General features: G+C 45.1%; 1 protein-coding gene across 1 annotated transcript in view; it reads left to right on the top strand.

Moving 5' to 3' along the window:
- The window catches only part of Fam120a (family with sequence similarity 120 member A), an 85,639-nt gene that overhangs the window by 25,347 nt on the left and 40,332 nt on the right, over window positions 1-19,960 (top strand). Inside the window, exons 4-7 of the mRNA XM_021179888.2 lie at window positions 7,532-7,660; window positions 9,190-9,286; window positions 18,742-18,839; window positions 19,026-19,309. Coding sequence (XP_021035547.1) covers window positions 7,532-7,660; window positions 9,190-9,286; window positions 18,742-18,839; window positions 19,026-19,309 — 608 coding nt within the window. The remainder of the gene's footprint in view (window positions 1-7,531; window positions 7,661-9,189; window positions 9,287-18,741; window positions 18,840-19,025; window positions 19,310-19,960) is intronic.

Raw genomic sequence — 19,960 nt, forward strand, 5'->3', positions numbered from 1 at the left:
TATTTATTAAGCTCAAAATCTTCATTGTGCTTACAGCACTGGGACTCCAACCCAACCCTCACTCCCACCCTACTCCCCCGCCCCGCCTCCTTTCACTTTCCTTTTATTTGATTTCTGTAGCTCAGGCTGCCCATAACTGCTGCTCATCTGGTTGGCTAATACCTGCAAAGGGACAGCTAGGTGGGAAGATGGTGTGTGCTGCCTTGTTAATCAGTGGCTGGTGTTTATTGTCAGATTGCAAATTCGGTACTGGCACATTCAGCACCCAGCACTGATAAGGTGATGGGCAGCAGGTGGCTAATTAATTTTTAAGTTTCCCTCCTTACCTCCCCATTTCCTCTCCCTTCTTCTGTCCCTTCTTCCTTCCCTTCCTTTCTTGAGACAGGGTGTCACCAGTGTAAACATGACTGGCCTGGCATTTGCTGATTAGATCAGGGTGGCCTTGAACTTAAAAATATCCATGGCTGCCTCCCAGTTGCTGGCTTGGGTACTTAATCAGTGACATTGAAAGTCATGCCTTGTAGGATCTTGGCTTTGAAGTCTTTTGCTGCAGTCTTGAAGGAGGCCCAGTGGCTGGGTTGACCCTGTTAATGAGGACCCTGATAATGGCAGAAACAAAGTAACCTGGGGCAGGGCTAGGTGACTCGGGTTTGTTAGACTGCCAAACCTAAGGCTGTGTGTAAGTTCATGGGCTTTAGAAACAGTATACCACTTGCCCCAGAGTAGTTTACTTGGGGAGTACCCTGTTTTTCAGTACAGGGAAATCCTCACTATACCCTTCTGGTGAAAGAGAAGAATCTTAGTGTATAATATTTTAGTTTCGCTATGTATTGTAAAGAGCATTTCTTGTACTTACAGTGGTGAACATCAGATCAGTAAGCCTTGGCCCACCAAAAAGACTTCTGCTGGTCATCCTGCTGTGTCCACTTGGTTGGGCTTGGTAGGTACAGTGTTCTTTTATGTGCTATGGAAGGCTTTGGCAGCTAAATACTAGAAAGCTGAATTAGTTTCAGGCCTTGAAGTCTGTGAGCTGCCATTCCTTACACAGGCACCTGACCCTGCTTCCCCTGTGCTGTGACACAGTTGGCCACTTTGGCTCTGTGTAAGATTAGTGACTGGCCTCCCATAACCCAGCCCTCAAAGTGTCCTGTGACAGGTTATTTCACTGCTCCTGCCACCAGCGTAATGAGCCAATTCAAACCAGATTAGATTATATTAATGGCAGGTTTATTGGGGGGCTGCTCTAGGGTGGGCAAGTTCACTGGCCCCAAGGACCAAGGCCAAGGATGCTGTCAGGGGGAAAGGTGTGTGTGTGTGGTGGGGGAGGGGGGCATCGGAGAGGGAGAGAGAATGTGTGCATGCTCATGGAAAGAAGAGAGGAAGAGAGACCAAAATGTTTCGATTAACTAGGGAGGAGCCTCTGGGGCCAGGTCTGCTTTGGTATATAAAATAATATACTTCAGTCCTTTGTCTCGGGGTCCAAACCCAAACATTCTGCAGAGGGGTGAGGCTTCAGCCGTTGCCTGGCATAGGGCCCTGGCCACAGGCACATACTAGAAGTGATTTTTTTCTAAATGTGCTTTGTGGATTTTATATTATTTTATGATTTTTGTATCCTTAACAGTTATAGAAGTTTTGAATTTTGGAGGGGCATTTTGTTTTTATTTTTACAAGGTCTTATCAATGTTACTAGTTTAATTTAAAAGTATATAATCTCTCTCTTTTTTTTTTTTTTTTTGGTTTTTTGAGACAGGGTTTCTCTGTATAGCCCTGGCTGTCCTGGAACTCACTTTGTAGACCAGGCTGGCCTTGAAGTCAGAAATCCACCTGCCTCTGCCTCCCGAGTGCTGGGATTAAAGGCATGTGCCATCACACCCAGCCTTATAATCTCTTCTTGTTTTTGGTTTTCTTGAATCTTGAGTTTCTGGAATGATTTACTGTCCTTCTGCCCCCAGTGTGTATGTGTGTGTGTGTGTGTGTTGCTGTGTAACTGTGTAGCTCTGGCTAGCTGGATCGTACTCAGAAGATGGGTGCCAATGGTGTTTACTGTCTGGTGTCACTAGCCTTACTGTTTGCTGTGCTGGTCCTTATCCTTGGAACTGTGGCAACAGGAGCCCAGAAAGCTAATGGCACTATGTGAAGATAGCCTCCCTGTGCTTGGAGGCTTCTTGTGTGTCTATGAACACTGGTCCAGTGGTTTTATTATTTTGGAATATTCTCTAAATTAAGTTGAGTATAAATTCAATAAACAGAAAGGCAGACCTCATTTATATGCTTTGTTATTTTTGTCCTAGCATAAGAGGCAGTTTGTCTCCATTCATCTTTTAGGGAAGGAGTTCCTGCTTGTATGTTAGTGTCACGCAGAAGATAGTGCAGTGCATCCTATGTTAAGTCAGTCTGTAGCTCAGCAAGAGCGAAGAAGTAGTACCTGAAACATGAGCTCTTCCTGGACTCTGGAGAAAATACTAGGGACTGAAAGGTAAACAGACTAAAACACTTTCCTTCTTAACCTTTAAAAACAACACAGACAAAGCATAGCCTGACTGTAGAAGAAAATGGGCAGCTAACATGAGGTGTTTTGGCTAGACATTCTGCTCTTAGTGGTTGGTTTTCATAGTTTTCCTATTTTTCCATCTTTCCTCTCCAGACTCTAAAATGGTATAGAAATGTGTAATATAGGAATGAAAATCTCTCCCTGTCCAACTCAGGAAGAGAATTCTTTTAACATGCTGTGTTTAGTCTCCCAGAAGTAATTGCATCTGCTGCTGTTTAACACTGAGCTGTGCTCGTGATGTGTGCTTATAGGAGCCAGGCATTATGTGTTGCTTGTTTATTTTGAAATATGGTCTTGCTGGGTAGTTCTGGCTGACCTGGAACTCAGCATAATCCTCCTGTCCCGGTGCTCCTGCCCCACCCCAACCTCTCCCAGTTCCAGGTGCTGGGATTACAGGCATCTGCCACCACTACTGGCCTAGGTCCCTGTTTCCAGTAGTTACGAAAAACCCTAAGAACCTAGACTTAGTATGACATTTCTTCTTTACTCACCTTTAATTTACTCATTGAATTGCTTGGTGGAATGCTTTTAAATGCAAGGTAGCGCAAAGGCTTTCTGTATTGTGAAAACCAAAGCAGGAAGTATGTAGCTCTAAGGAATTTGCTGCAGTCTGTTAGGCTTCAGGAGTAGCCTTTTGCCCATGCTTTCTAGGTCAGGATGGGCTTCCTGTCATAATGGTGGGAAGAAAGGGGCTTGTTCTTCCATGAAGTCTTAGTGGGTCTGTGATAGAATTGGGGCGTGGAATGTGGAATATGGTAGGTATTTCTGAGAACCCTGGAGAAAACCAGGAGGAAGGGCACAAAGGGGGTGGGGGAGGGCGGGAAGCTCCAGGTTAGTATTTGTACCTTCTGTGCCTACCTTGCAATTACCTGGTTTCGTTTTAAGTAACAACATAATGGCAATAACTCGAGTGCTGTTCTGTTGAGCCTTGGCTCAGTTCCAAACCAGGTGGGCTCCATTACTTCCTCCTCAGCACTTCTTACCTTGCACTGAAAGTCAGGGCAGTGCTGGGGTGAAGGGACCTGTAGTCCTGCTTTCTAATCTGTCCCCATCAGCCCCTCACTGTTGTCACACTACAGCCATACACTGGATGTTCCAAGGTAGCTCTGTAACCTAGAGAACATCATTCTTTAGACAGGACCACAGGTCCAGGGCTATGCCCAGTATAGTGTGCTCTATCCTTAACAGTGTGGGTGTGTGGCTTTAGGGCAGACATAGCTTTCCAAGACTACTCTTAGGTCAGAAACGGAAGTGTGCCGCCCTGGCTTTGTGCCACTCGCTGGCTTCTTCAGGCCCCTGGGTGAGACCTTGTTCATGGTGGCTTCTCTTGTTGGTCTCCTAGAGCTCACCTTTCCTCCTGGCTGTGTTTAACATGGGCCTCTATATAGGAGTCCCTTCACTTCCTTACTTGCTCGGTAACAGGCACAACTGATTCCTATATCCAATTCTACAGTAGTAGTGCTCTTCCTGTCATATAGTTTATATATATATATATATATATATATATATATATATATATATATATATATACACACACACACACACACACACACACACACTCCCATAACTAACATACAATCAATTCAGGACTTTATACAATTTAATGGTTTTAACATTCAGTGCTATGTAACTATCACAGAACATTTTTGTTAACTCCAAAAGAAATTATGTTCTTATTAATACAGCCCAATTCCTTGATAATAAACTCTATCTCTTCATTATGAATAGAATCATACAACATACCGTCTTTGTGTGTGTTTGGCTTCTTTCATATGACTTAATGCTTTCAGGGTCTGCTGACACTGTGGCTTGCCTCAGCACCACATTCTGTCCTGTGGCTGAATGATACTCCATGGTACTATTATGCCACATTTTGTCAATCTGTGGATTTTTAGGTTGTTTATGCTTTCTGGTGATTATAAATTCTATGAACACACTGGTCTGCTTTTATATACACACACTTCATTTTTCCTTACTGTCTAGGCTGTGTGCTACCTTTCTGTTGTTGTTTTTGTTTTTGTTTTTTGAGACAGGGTTTCTCTGTAGCCTTGGCTGTCCTGGAACTCACTCTATAGACCAGGCTGGCCTTGAACTCAGAAATCCGCCTGCCTCTTCCTCCCAAGTGCTGGGATTAAAGGCGTGCGCCACTACTACGCATCTGTGTGCTACTTCTATGCTCAGGTTTTTGAGAGCCCCTCACACCTCTTCATGCTGTGCAGTAGCTGTACAGTTTTGTTCCCTTGGCAGCATGTAGAGGGTTGGATTTCTGGATGTCCCAGACAGCACTTGTTACTGTCTGCTCTTGTACTTGCTTGCTCTCGTGATCTATGAGCTCTGGGTTTTGCATTCAAGTTGCATTTCTGTAATGACTAATGATATTGTGCATATTTTCCTATGCCTATTGGCCATTTCCCTGCCACCTTTGGGTGAAAGTCTACTTGAATCCTTTGCCTATTTTTAGATTGAATTCTTCATTAAACTAAAACAGATTTCAATGTATTTCAGATGCAAGTCTTCTGTTAGATACAAGATTTACAAATGTTTTGGGTTTTTGATATTTGGAACAGAGTGAGCTAGGCCGAAGCTTCCACCCCCTTGTTCCTGGGATTATAGGTGTGGTCCTCCACGCAGAGCCTTTGTTTGCCCTTTCTACCTTTTCAGTAGCGTCCTGCTGAGTTCCACATTACTACCTTGGTTACATTTGTCCCTGTTCTCACCTACAACACTTGGACCTTGGTAAGCCTTAGTTTAGGTTGAACTGTTCTTGATCTTGTATTCTGCTGTAGCCTTCTACCTCTAGAGCCAAGAGCCAGTTTTAAATCAAATGAGTCTTAGGTTGTAATACTGTCGTATGGTGGGCTTAACCTAATGCCTAGAATATAATACAGTGATATTTAAATGAATTCAGAGCTGTGCATTATAGCCAAGACTGAGACCACAGGGTTATACTAAGTAAGATACAGTGCACACAGTGAATAAATAAATACTTTTGTAACCAAAATGCCATTGGTATTTTGTCTTACCTGGAAGAGGTTGTTTATGTTTTAACTGTTGTTACAGAGTATTGTTTTACTTTAACTTCCTTGACAGACCAAAATCAGTGGTTGTAGCAAATCAGGATCTCTGTAAAGGTCCCTTTAAAGATACCCATGATCTAGTTGCTAAGCTACCCCTTGTATTCCTGTGGTTATGAGTGCTATCCTTTGTTAGCTACCACAGTAAGGATGTCTTCACATCCATCCCTAAGAAGAGTGAAAGCAGCCCTGAGGGTTGTCAGCTGTGTGGTCGTGGTAAGGGGAACCTCAAATGTCTTGAGCACAGTGTTGTACAGGTACCTGCTCTGAGCACAGGCTGAGGGATACAGCCAGCCAGTGCCACACCACTATCCCAGCCCTAATTCTCCTAGAGAATCTTTTTAAATTCAGATGTTTTATTAGTAGTAACTAATTCTGTTGTGATAGAACATCTTGGGACAAAAGCAACTTTAGGACAGAAAAAGATTCTTTCTTTGGCTTATAGCTCCAGAGGGGATAGAGTCACCATGGCATAGAAAGTGTGACAGCAAGCTGAGGTTGGCAGTCACACTTTAGCTGTGCACAGGCACAGAGAAGGACCCGAAGAGGCTCTATAACCTTCCCAAAGGGCACCATCTGGAGACCAAGTTTAAACCTATGAGCCTGTGGGGATGGATGGGAGAGTGGGGCACTTCCTAGTTAAACTACAGCAGAGGTCAAAGGGCAAGAGCTTAGTGCGTGGCTTGGGGAAAAGAGGGTATCTGCTGGTTCATTGGCTATAATCTGTCATTTGGAGCTGCTCTGGCAGGTCATTGGTCCTAGTGTGATGGTTCTGTGTTATAGCTGCCTGTCACAGATGCATGGGAGATCACAGTACAGAGTTTTCAGTAGGAAATGGTTCATTTTGGGAAAGCTAATGCTAGAAATGAAAACTCACAGATTGGAGCCTCTTCCCCCAACACACACACACACACACACACACACACACACACACACACGTTATCACATGTTAGAGAGACTAGAAGTCTAAAATGGGTTTCACTGGAATAAAATCAAGATATAACAGGCATGTGTTCATCTGAATTTTCCTGGAGAATTCTCCCTGGACTTTTTCTAGCATCTAACAGCTGCTCCCATTCCTGGCTTGTAGCTTCCTTCTCTGTTGTCAAAGCCAGCAATGACAGGTCCTGTCTTTCTCATGCCATCTCACAGACTCTGCTGTCCTGCACAGAGTACCCTGTGATTACACTCTGCCCACCCACACAATCCCAGACAGTCTTTTTATTTTAAGGCGAGCCAATTGGCACCCTTTCTCCTGTCCTGCCACACGACAGTGTATGTGCAGGTTCTTGAGAGTGGAATGTGGGCAGCAGCGAGAGGCCATTGTTCTGCCGACTCCAGAGCCCTTTTGGGGTGGTTTTGCTTTTTTTCCAGTCTACTAGCCCACCTTCAGTAGTAGCTGTTCTAATGAGAGATCTCGCTTTCATTATTAGATAATTAGACTACATTCTCTATTCCTCTGTTTTCAAAGATAAACTTGGTGGGTGTAGGTACTTGGTAACTGAGTTTATCCTTAAAGTTTTAGGGAGTGTTGAATGCAGGTTCAAAGATCACACCACTGCTGGTCTAATCTGTTGATGCAGAAAGAAAGGAGGGAAGCAAATGGCTTCTAGCAGGCCTGCTCAGCTTGTGTTTAGGTCCCAATCTTAGTTCTCTAAGTGATGAAATCTCAGCAATGCTTTTAATGCACGGGGTTTGAGCAGCTGGATTGTATTTTATCATCTGGAAGGAAAAGCTGTCTGTAGAGCCTGCCTTGCTTATAGGATCATACAGGCGGGAGGTAAGTAGGTCCTAGCAGGATCCCAGTAGGCAGGCACACTTTTGGAGTGTCTGGGTCCTGCGTGTAGACTTACCCATCTCTGAGGCTCCTGCTTACTGCTGACACGTGCATTTATCCTCTCAGGTCCGAGCCCACCAGCTGGTCTTGCCACCATGTGATGTAGTGATCAAAGCCGTAGCTGATTATGTTCGCAACATTCATGACACGTCTGACCTGGATGCCATAGCTAAAGATGTTTTCCAGCATTCACAGGTAACACAAACTAAAAGGACAGGATTTGGGTCAGAGAATCAGGCTGTCCAATGTGTCTTCCACCAGATCGGTGGTCTCAGCCACTTCACCTTGCTTGCCAGGCCCAAACAGGAGAGGGTTAATGTAGGTAATGCCAGAGTCTATGGTGCTCTTAAGATGTATGTGCTAGAGGGTTGTTTTTGTTTGTTGGTCGGGTTTTTTGTTTGTTTTTGTTTTTGTGCCAGGGTCTTTCTGTGTAGCCCTGGCTCCTTGGACTCAAAGCAATCCACCTGCCTCTGCCTCCTGATTTCTGGGGCTAAAGTTATGCATCATCATGCCAGGCTCATGCCTGAATTTTAAAAGATAAACTGCATGTTGGTCAGATGATGTGGTTGATTGCTGATTAGACTTTCTGTTTCTGGAAATGAAGTGTGTGGACAGTCAGTTCCTAGAGCGGTCCTGCACTGCCTTGAGCCTAAGCCATGGCCATCATGTTATATACATGTAGTCTGTGCCATCCATTTCACCTGCTGTGGGGTTTTGGTATTGAGTGGCAGATGTCAGAGCCTTTGGAAAGTCAGAGACCAAACCGAACTGGTCAGAGAAACCATAGAGCCAGTGCACAGCTACCAGCCTGGGTCTGCTGCTTCCATCATCCAGGGTTATCCAGGGACCGCTGCACACCCAGGCTGAACTGGAAGCAGTGAAGCTTAGATGGGTGGTTCCACAGAATCAAGGTTGGCAGAAGAGACAATCTTCTTCTAGACAGTTTTCAGTGAAACGGGGCTCCTTTAGTGGGGGTAGCAAAGGCTATGTAAACCTTGGGGAGTGGGGAGTGGCTGGGTTTAGGTGCTGGGAGAAGAGTCCCAGGTGCTTACTGTAACACCCGTCCTGATAGGGGGAGAGGCAGGCAAAGCTGTAATTTGGCCACCAGGCTACAAGATTACCTCAAGGGTGGCTGAGGTGTGTGTGGGTCCCTATAGGCTATGTGCACCAGGGCATGCAGGCCCAGAGCAAGGGGAAAAGGTTCCACTTCTGCTTGTCTCAGGACAAGGTGCTCATGGTTAGGGGATTAGGACACGTCTCGACTGGACTCTTGCTCTGGACTGGCTTGCTTAGTCATCCAGCTTTCTGGCCCCACACCAGCCCTGCTGCCAACTGAGAATCCTATCTTCTGAACACATTGCTTTAAATTTGCATTTTTTTTTTTTTTTGGTAATAATTTTTTGTGTTTGACCTGAAGGTTCTCATGTCATTCTTCTTCTTCTTCTTCTTCTTTTTTTTTTTTTTTTTTGTGAGACAGGGTTTCTCTGTGTAGCCCTGGCTATCTTGGAACTCACTTTGTAGACCAGGCTGGCCTCGAACTCAGAAATCCTCCTGCCTCTGCCTTCCGAGTGCGGGGATTAAAGGCGTGCGCCACCACACCTGGCTGTCATTCTTCATTTTTATCTAACCTAAAAGGTTACAAATTATTCATGTGCTGAATTATGATAAAAGTGTTCATATATATGACTAGTGGCATAACTAAGGCTTTCCTACATCTATTTCAGTCAAGAACAGATGACAAAGTCATTCGGTTTAAGAGAGCAGTTGGATATTATTCAGCAACTAGCAAGCCCATGCCATTTCACCCACCACATTACTTAGGTAAGTAAGCAAAGCCGCCGTGTGATTGCAAAACCGTTTAAGTCCAGAGCTTAGGGGATTCCCCAGCAAATTCCATGTTTGTTTTATTTATTTTTCTGAGATGAGGTCTCACTAGGCTGGGCTTAAACTCAGAGAAATCTGCCTGCCTTAGCCTCTGAGTGCCGGGATTAAAGATACATGCCAGCACGTGTAGCTTTGTTCTTGGACAGGATGATTTTCTGTGTGGCCCACTTTGTTGGTAGTTCCTCAGCGAATGTATAGATTTCTAAGAGAAAAGCAAAGGCCATGTAGACAGGCTGGCAGACCACAGCAGAGAGAGTCCTCTGAGGACACAAGACAGTGAGAGTGCAGGGTTGGCAGTAACCTCTCTTGCTGCTGCTGCTGCTGCTTCCTCTTTTCTTCCTTCTTCTCTTCCTCCTCTCCATAGTCATTCTTTTCCTTGCAGGAGGGCAGGTTTACTGTAGAGATAAGAAGAGTCTAAGAGGCCTAACTCGGCCTGGTGGTGGTGTTTGTTCATGTCATTGTTAACAAAAGTAGGAATGTTCATGAGATATATGTGGGAATTAGACTGAAAAACAATTCTCTTTGTTTGGTGTGTGTGTGTGTGTACACGTATATGTGTACGTACATGTATACATGTGCCGCGCGCGGTTTGGGAGACAGTCCCTTCCTTCCGTGAGAGCTCTGGGGCTCAGTTCAGGGTTGTTGGGTTTGTATGGCAGGCACCTTTACCCTGACAAGCATGGTTTTGTCAGTGTGCTGGGCACTGGGAACCCGCATCACAGATCGAGGGCTTGGTGGGGCAGGTGGGAGGTGGGCGAGTCAGTGTAGCCTGTCAGACACTGGAGCTGGAGCGGAGGGAGGTTGGGGGAGGCTCAGGGTGCCTGGCCATCTGTTCTCTCAGCCTCTTTATTGATCCTCTGTTCATTCAGTTGCACATTGTACGATTCATTTTTCTCAGATGTTTCAAAATATGAGCCATACCACACTGAAACCCCTGCAATGTCTTCCCACCACACCTGGCCTGACCTCATCGCTGTACCCTGATCCGCCTGGCCCTGCTCACCTTCTGATACTTGCTTCTCAAGCCTGTAGCATAGTAGTACCTTTCTTGCCTTGAGTGAGTTAAGCTGGCTTCTGCCAGTGGCTTTTGCACCAACTATTACGTTTGGTGTTCCTTTCCCCGACTGCCTTGAATTTGGGTCAGCTAGTGAATGAGACCTGCACTTGAGTGTCTCTGAGGGCACTGAGTGTTTTCTGTCAATTGTTAGTCCTCTCACACTCTGCAGTACTTGGTGGCCTCGTCTTTACACCCCCTTTCACCTGCAGAAAGTAGGGTCAGGGGAGCAAAGGCCTTCCGCATCCTCAGCAGGTAACGGCTTGACTGAATGAATTCAACCCATGAGTCTGATTGGAGGAGTAAAGTCATGTGCCGTGCTTTGGTATTCTTGGGGAAAGAGCACATTCTGTAGCGTGGGACGGGTAGGTATACATTGTTTTACCAGCTAAGCTGTGTCTGCTTATGTTTTGCGCACAGAAGTGTTTCAGAATTGTGTGTTTATGTGCTAGCATGAAATGAGCACTAGACCCTGTGTCGGCCCATCTAATATAAACACTTGCTGCAGGGCCTGCTCTCTTGTGATGGCGTCACCACGTGAATATTAAAGAGAGGTTTATGTGAAGTATTTGTTAATGGCAGATACTCTAGCACAGGCAGAATGGCCTAAAGGATACCAAAGACTGACTCGGGGTTAGAGTGCTGACAGTTCGAGGAAGCAGGGAGATGTTTGGTTTTCACTACAGTAACAGTATCTCAAGCTGAATAACATTTATAAAGACAGAAGACTGGGCTGGCAAGGTGGATCACAGGGAAAAGGTGTGATATGTTGCCAATCCTGATGACCTGCCTTCCATCCCCAGATCTCAACACAGTGGAAGCAAAGAACCACCTCCCCCAACTTGCCCTCAGACTTCCACCATGGCACACATGTAACAAAATAAGCCAAAAATTGTTTTGTTTTGCTTTTTTTGTTTGTTTGTTTTTATTTTTCAAGACAAGGTTTCTTTGTGTAGTTTTGACTGTCCTGGAACTTGATCAATAGACCAGGCTGCCGTTGAATCCAGATATCCACTTGCCCCTGCCTCCTGGGTGTTGAGATTAAAAGCATGTACCACCACCAACCAGCTAAATAAAAATGTTTATTTAGCTGACACTTCTGGAAACTCAAGGCTGTGGCACTGGGCTGAGCTCAGCTCTAGTGAGGACGTCATAGCACATGGGACCACAGTGGCAGTTCTGTGCTGTGACAGAGAGCACACTCTGAGACTGGAAGTGAGAGACAGATGGGTCCACAAGCCCATCTATGGGCCTTTAGTGATTCCCACTGTGCTCCAGGGCTTGAAGATTTCACCCATCCATCACGATCTTCAGTAGCACCAAGCTAAGGACCAAGTGTCCACCACATGAAACCACAGTACCTGGGTTAGGAAGCAGCAGCTACAGTCTAAGTAGTTACTGGAGGTTATGTGAACAACACAGCACTCAGTGCATTCAGGAACAGGAAGTGAGGTGAAAGGCAGTATCTGCTTTTTATATCTGAGTTTCTAAAGAGTTTGAAAAGGAAATTGTGTGAAAAATGTACTGATTTTTTTTTTTTCCCTCTATCATTCCTCCAAATAATGCAGTATAGCAAGTCTTTGTATAGCATTTGCCTTGCAGTTATTTAGACTTTGCTGTTCTTAGTCTTTCTATGTAGGTGGACAGGAGGGGCATACAGGCTCTGTGGATGGATTCTCTGCACGGATTCTCTGTGTGTAGGCTCTATGCCTTATACAGAAAGGACTTGGACAGTGACATCCCCTGGGGTTTCTGGGATAACAGAGTTACTAGGCTATCCTTACAATACTTTGGGAATACTGACTGTACACATGACATTGTACATTGATCAAGGCTAGTGGCATGTCTTGACGTTTTATGTAAACAAGGTAAATTCTAAATTAAGGTAGAATGTCTGTGAAGTACATTCATGTTTTCGGTCCTTAAATGATATTTACGTTTTTGTGGATAGACGGATAGACTTGGCTGAGAATTCAGTTCCATTTTGTGTAATAATCTATTCAAAGGGCAGCACCTTGAACTTATGAGGGATCTCTCTCTGGGCCTGATCTGATTAAAAACAAACAAAATAAACACAAAAACCCTTCCCCTTTCAAGACTAATATCCTGGGGCCAAGCTTCCAATGTCAGACTTTGCAGAGATATCAGAAGCTGAACCAGAAAACTAATGAAACAAAAAACTTCCCTTTGACAACCATTCCTCACCTCATTTTTGGTTTTTTTGTTTTGTTTTGTTTTGTTTTGTTTTTTCGAGACAGGCTTTCTCTGTGTAGCCCTGGCTGTCCTTGAACTCACTCTGTAGACCAGACTGGCCTCAAACTCAGAAATCCACCTGCCTCTGCTGGGATTAAAGACGTGCGCCACCACGCCCGCCTCTCATTCTTGTTTTTGTTCTGCTTTGAGGTGCTAGAGAATCAGCCCCAGAGCCCAAGTGTTCTAGGCAAGCATTCAGCAGTGAACTCTAGTGGTTTGGGTTTTGTTGAGGGATGAGAAAAGAATGTGTTCAGGTAATGTCTTTGTCTGGCCTAGAGATTTTTAAAGTAAGCATATAGGTTATTGAGATGGCTCAGCTGATAAAGGTCAAGGCCCTGCTGATGCAGCTGCCTTCCCGAGTTTGATTCCCCAGAACTTCTATGGTGGGAGAGAACTGACTGACTGTAGGAAGTTATCTGCCAGCTTCCACACATGCGCAGTGCTGGCATACAGTGATTTGTGTCCCTGCACACTGCCAGTTATAGCTTGTTGTGAATTACCACTCTGAACACAAGTATGAGAAAGACGTGAGTTCTCACAATTTGTGGCTTCAAGTGGTAATGCAAGCCCTAATGCCCCACTAGTTATATGAACATTGGCGAGTGCTTAGGGACATTCCAAAGCTGCATGAGTGAAGCCAGGGTCCTTATTATCTCAGCTACCTTTCTGCTACTGTGGCGAGACACCATGGCTAAGTGTCTTTTAAGTTCCAGAGGATGAGACCATTGCGGCAGGGAGTAAGGCAGCACGCAGGCTGGGCACTGGAGCAGTGGTACACATCTGATCCAGAAGTGGGAGGCAGAGTGCTACTATGGAATGGCATTGACTTGTGAAGCTTGCTTCAATGACACACCTTCTCCAGTAAGGCCATACCTAATCCTTCCACCAACTGGGGATTAAGTATTCACATGTTTGAGCCTGGGGGTGGGGTGAGGGGAGGGGGAGGGAGAGGGTTATGATTTTCATTCAAACACCATATTTAAGTGAATGAAGTATACACTCTTGGTCAGAGGGTTAAAATTGTCAAAGCTGCTCTTGCGATGACTCAGCAGGCAAAGGTACTTGCTGCCACTCCTGACACCGGAGTGAGGGAAAGATGACTTACACATACTGTCCTCTGACCTCCAAAGACATGCTGTGTCATGTGTACATCTGGTGTGCACACACATGCACCCACACAAAATTAATAAATAAAGATGTAATAATAATAATAATAAAAAGAACTTTGTTGCTGGTGAGCGTAACTTTAATTTTTTTCAAAGTCCACTTTTTTTTTTTTCGAGACAGGGTTTTTCTGTGTAGCCCTGGCTGTCCTGGAACTCACTCTGTAGACCAGGCTGGCCTCGAACTCAGAAATCCGCCTGCCTCTGCCTCCCAAGTGCTGGGATTAAAGGCATGCGCCACTACGCCTGGCTTCAAAGACAACTTTTAATGATGATTCTTAAATGCTTAACCTCCCTTCTAGCCACCTAGACTTTCTGTTGTTTCACATCTTCAACAGCATTTGACAGTTTTAATTTCCACCCACCAGAGGTACTGGAAAAGAAAGGCTATTATGATACGGGGGAAGTGGACCTGTTTAGAAATGGTTTTTTGGAGCAAATCTCATCTGCATTGTCAGGAAATCAGCAGTTCAGTTCATAGGTCAGAGCGGCAGCTCAGTCCACTCACAAACATGTCATAGATATATCAGCAGTCCATTTCAGTAGTGTCAGGATAGCAGCAGTGGTGGCACAACCTAACAGGAAGAGTCAGGCCTTAGCTGGATCCGTTCAGCACGAGTCAGCAGGAGGGATTTGGAGCAGCAGGGAAGCCATGAGCAGTTCTTTGCTGTGCCTCTCTCAACTAAGTAAAGATCAGTGAAGACACAAGACCAACAAGTGTTGCTCAGCTAGCTCTATAAACAAGCCTCTCACAGGCCGTTGAATCCTAGTTATACTCTCTCCAAACATTACATGTCCTCCATCAGTCTTGCCTCCCCATGTGAGTCTGACTTGGCAAAACTCCACATGAGTCTGTATTAGCTGACATCAACTCTGCCGGAGTCCACAAAAGTGGCAAGAAGTCGCACATCACCAGGTTTTTAGTGCATTTCTTTCCATGGAGTCCTGACAAGTGCAGCTCAACTACACAAGGTAAGGTAGACTAATAATACATGCATGTCATTAGCAAAGAACCCTTCATCATATGTCCTTTCACATGCTTGCTTTAGCAAAACATCCTCTTTCCTGTGTCTGCTTCAGCAAAATGTTCCTTCATGTACCTGCTTTATAGTAAAACATCCTTTCACGTGTGTCTGCTTCAGGAAAACACTCCTTCATGTGTTTGCCCCAGCAAAACACCATCCAGCACAACACAACACAACACAACCGACCTTTAAAGAACCCTTGCGTTTCCACTTCAGATGGGAATGTTAATGGGACAGATACTTTGTCAGACAATTTGTTCACAAAACAAAACAAACTCTTGACCGTACGATCCAGCAGTCATATTTGTGAATATCATCCACACAGCAGCCTGCACTTGGATGTTTATACCAGCTTAATTTATTATATCTGTCCAAACTTGAAAGTAACCAAGGTGTTAAGAGGTGTTCGTCAGATAAATATAGCACTGATAGAGTGGAGCATTACTCAACCACACAAAGTCACAATGGGACCTTAGATGCATGTTGCTAAATGAAAGAAACCAAAATAAAATCCCCGTACCATGTGAATCCATGAATCCAGTTGTGGATGTACTCCCATATATCCACAGGAAAAGGCAGAACCATATAAACACAGAAAGGATGAGTGGTCCTGGGGTTATGATGAGCGAACAGTGACTAGGTAAAACCTGAAGCATGTTCAGGGCCCAGGAGATGTGCCCATTGAAAAGTGTCCAGTAATTATAAAACAATCATTGAAAATTAATGCCAACAGCAGGAGTTATATTGTTTTATTCTTTGAATCAAAAATTTCAAAGCTGCATTTTTACCATCCCTGGAAAAGTAAGATATAGGTTATCTTCCTTAGTGCCTCGAGACAAAGCTTCTCATTGTCTGGAAGTTTGCCATTTCCATTAGACTGGTTGGCTGACCTGCTCCTGGATCCTGAGGTTATAGGCATGTGGGTACTGGGGATTCGAATCCATGGCTTCAGGTTTGCAGAGCAAGCACTCTTACCCACTGATCCGTCTCCTAGTCCCAGACCATTTTAAAAGCTTACTCTGTAACTATTTTGTGTTTTGTTTAATGTAATATCTCTTAAGTTCCAGAAAAGCCTCTGTTAGGGCGGTGTGATGGTTTGTATATTCTTGGACCATTTGGAGGTGTAGTCTTGTTGGAATAGGTGTGACCTGGTTGGAATGGGTGTGTCACTGTGCGTGTGGGCTTAAGACTCTCACCCCAGTTGCCTGGAAGTCAGTCTTCCACTAGCAGCCTTTGGATGAAGACATAGAACTCTCAGCTCTGCCTGCCCCATGACAGCCTGGGTGATACCATGCTCCCACCTTGATGATAATGGACTGAACCTCTGAACCTGTAAGCCAGCCCCAATTAAATGTTGTTTTTTATAAGACTTGCCCTGGTCATGGTGTCTGTTCACAGCAGTAAAACCCTAACTAAGACAGGCGGGATGTGAGGGCCAGGCTGTGATGTTTACAGTTAGTTGGAAGTGCTTTTAGTTTAGTACCATTTCTTTTTTCTTTTTTTCTTTTTTTTCATTTATTTATTTTATTTTATTGAGTATATGGTGGAAGAGTGAAAATGGGTCAAAAGGGAGGGAGGGAGGTCTTTCCCAGGCTGTGATGATCCATGCCTCGGGAAGGAAGGCAGCCAAACGGGTTAGTGTGTAGTCAGTTGTGGTGCTTTATCCAAAAGACTTTGGTTCTGGCCTCCCATTTTATTCTCCAGTCTGGGAACCCTTATAGATTGTCCGACTATATCTTTGGTGAATATATTCCATGGCCACTGTGTGCTCCCTGAGATTCATGTTTACTCCTTCAGGTTAGTCCTCCCTTGCGTAGACTTTGAAGGTACAGATAGAACCAGAGGCTGCTGAACACCTCTTCCTAGTACCATTTCTTTAAACAGGTATCTTAGTTTAATACAGAGCAAAGGCTAGGCAGCTCTCCAGGGCTTGTGAGTCACTGGAATGCATCACAGAATTGTGCTTTGGGGTCTTGGGGAGAAAAGTCAGAGAACACAGCTCCAAGTCAGTTGTATTTGCTGCTTTTCTGTGCATTCCTGTCATACTTAGCACTTTTTTTTATGCTATAAAAATACTCCATTAATTAAGCATTGTTCCTGCATTCTTTTTCTCCCTTGTTGTACATATTTTGCTAACAAAGGTTGCTCTAGTATGTGTTGGTAAAAAGAACATAGGAGAGCAGCAGTGTTGCCTCGACACTGGGCCCTGTTTCTCTTCTGAGACACTCTTGTAATGGAGAAAGCGGGCCATGGTTCTTTTCAGCTACTGCACTGGACATGAAAAACAAGAACCACTTTAGAGAGAGGTCCGTGAGCTCCCAAGACAGGTCCTGGTGGTCAGTCATTTCTTTAGGAAGATGTAGACGACTCCATTCAGTTAGTACAGGCTGGCATACAAGAGAACAATAACTTGTTCTGTGGAGATACAGGGATGTCCGAAGCCATTGACTATAATGTGCTTTTTAGAAAGCACTTTAAAAATATTGGCTCTGGCGGGGCTGGAGCAGTGTCAGCGTTTAAGGAATTGACAAAGGTTCCCAGCACCCATGTCCGGCAGCTCCAGGGGGTCTAGTGCTTTTTTCTGGCCTTCATAGGTCCCTGCAGTCATGTGACATACAAATGTACACACAAAATAATAAGAAATACAACTTGAAGAGAATCTTTGTTTTTTTGTGTTATCCTGTTTTGTTTTTCAAAGGAATGTTTGTGCTTTTAAGGGAGGTGTTAGTTGTTATGTCCAAAAGTAGCATAGCATGAGCGGTCATCTGAAAGTGACTCGATCAGACCGTGCTTTTATTATTCAGAAGTTATTGGGGTTGGGGTAGGTGTATGGTGGCGCACAGCTTTAATCTGAGCACTGACTGGGGAGGCAGACGCAGGCAGGTGGATCTCTGTGAGTTTGAGGCCAGCCTGGTCTACATAGTGAGTTCCAGGACAGCCAGGGCTGCTACACAGAGAAACCCTGTCTTTAAAACAAACAAATAAAAAGTTAAATAGAAAAGGTCAGCTACCAGGAATTAACCAGACTTTCTACAGTGGTTCCAAAGATAATGTTTGAGCACTGCTGGATTTTATAGCATATTTTGTTCCTACTCCTAGCTATGACTCTGAATTACCATAGAGTATCTTTAGCAGGTGTAGTGGCTCTTGCCTCTCACACTTGGAGGGGAGCTGGTAGACTTGTCACTTGTGTGCAGGTGCATGCATGTTTCGTGTGTCTGTGTGTGTAAATGTGCCCCTTGAGCACACATGCTGAGTTCACTCTTCCCTACTTCTTTGTTCAGTACAAAGTGGGAAGCTGTGCCAGGATTTCCCGTTGGTGAGAGCCAGGATCAAAGGCCTTCATGGGTTCAGAGCTAAGAGCTGCAGGCTGCTGGAGATGAGAATTCTAGAGAGTTGGTAGCTTGTGAGGCTCCTGGATCCTCATGGAACTGGAGAAAGTGAGCAGTGATCACTTTCAGCCTTTGTGGGCTTCACAGTAGCTCTCAGGAAACCCAGTGTCTGCCAGATTGGGCCAGCGATGAGGCTAGTGTTCTCATTTACAGTCCTGATTTGACCTTAGTTTGTGTTGTTTAAGAATCACCCCCACAGTTTGGTCTTGGAACTTTGCTTTCAGAGAGGCAGCACTTCCCTGCCCAGTGCTGTTCAGAGCAGAGGCTAGAAAAGCCCACTGATCTTAAGAGAGCTGAATTTCAGGGCTCTGGATTGGTTTTGTTTCCACTGTTATAACAAGACTGAGGAAGCTATGACATCTGGAGCCACATGTTAAATCTGAGTTTCTAAAGGTTTCTGGGAAGAGGGGCATCTGAAGGGGGTACCTGGGCTCTGGGCTGGCCTGGGGATATTGCATTCTCTTCACGGTTGTCTTATTATTTTCTTCCTGTATTGATAAAACAGCCAGACCAAATCCATTTGGAATGCCTGGGATGGTGCCACCATATGTTCCCCCTCAGATGCTCAACATTCCACAGACTTCTCTGCAAGCAAAGCCCGCGGTAAGGTATCCTCTGAGTCAGGTAGTGCTCTGAGCCTTGGATGTGAATTTTTCAAAAAATTCTTGTGTTGATATAAAGGATAAATACCAGTTTGTCAAATTAGAAATGACTGAAGAGGACAAAGCTAATCCAGGCTTGCCTCAGGCCCCAGCAGCCCTGTACACTGACTTGTGTTCTGTACCTCAGGTCCCGCAGGTGCCCAGCCCAGGGGGCACCCCAGGCCAGGCTCCATACCCATACAGCCTCGCTGAGCCAGCCCTCGCCCTGGACACTAGCGGGAAGAACCTGACAGAGCAGAATAGCTACAGCAACATTCCTCATGAGGGGAAGCACACACCGCTGTATGAGCGCTCCTCGCCCATCAACCTGGCCCAGAGTGGCAGCCCCAATCATGTGGATTCTGCCTACTTCCCTGGCTCTTCTACATCATCATCATCAGACAATGATGAGGGCGGCGGAGGGGCGACCAAGTGAGTATGTATTCAAGATCACAGAGTGCTCTGGGTGCTGTGTCCTGAGGGCTTCCTTGATTGTGCATCCAAAGGTTGTCTACCACAGGTAGGTGTTACTTGTAACTAGGAGAGGTCTACCCAATACCAGGCCTTGCTGTTTTAGCCCCAAGGCTGGAGATCCCAGGAATCTGGGCGAGTTGGACAGTAACTCATTTATTTATGTCATGGCTCAAATATGCGGGCTGCTCTATAGCACCATTGGCCCATCATCTACACCAACTCACTCCCCTGATAGCCTTAACCTCTGGACTTGTAGAGAAGAGAGCCCCAAACTTCCCCTCATACAAACTCAGCAGCCAACACTGTTTGCCTAGCCTAAGTGTAAACTGCTGCCTGGATTCAGATGAGACTTCTACCTAGAAAGCATTAGAAGTCACAAATGAACAGCCAGTTAAAATCAGCTTGGCAGAAATTATAGTGTATCCTCCCTTGTCCCCTAAGGTATAACTATCTTTTCTGTGAGTCATTGTCCTATTGTGAATTTGAGCACTGTTTCATGGGGTAAATAACTAGGGCAGGCTACTACTTTGTGACTGCCCAGCAAGGCTGGTGGGTGCTACATTTACCTTTGCACTCAGATGTGAGAGATTTGAAAGGCAGTGTTCAGCG

This window comes from Mus caroli, unplaced genomic scaffold (assembly GCF_978045245.1).
Source record: "Mus caroli unplaced genomic scaffold, Mus_caroli_1 scaffold_15, whole genome shotgun sequence".
In the NCBI taxonomy this organism is placed as follows: Eukaryota; Metazoa; Chordata; class Mammalia; order Rodentia; family Muridae; genus Mus; species Mus caroli.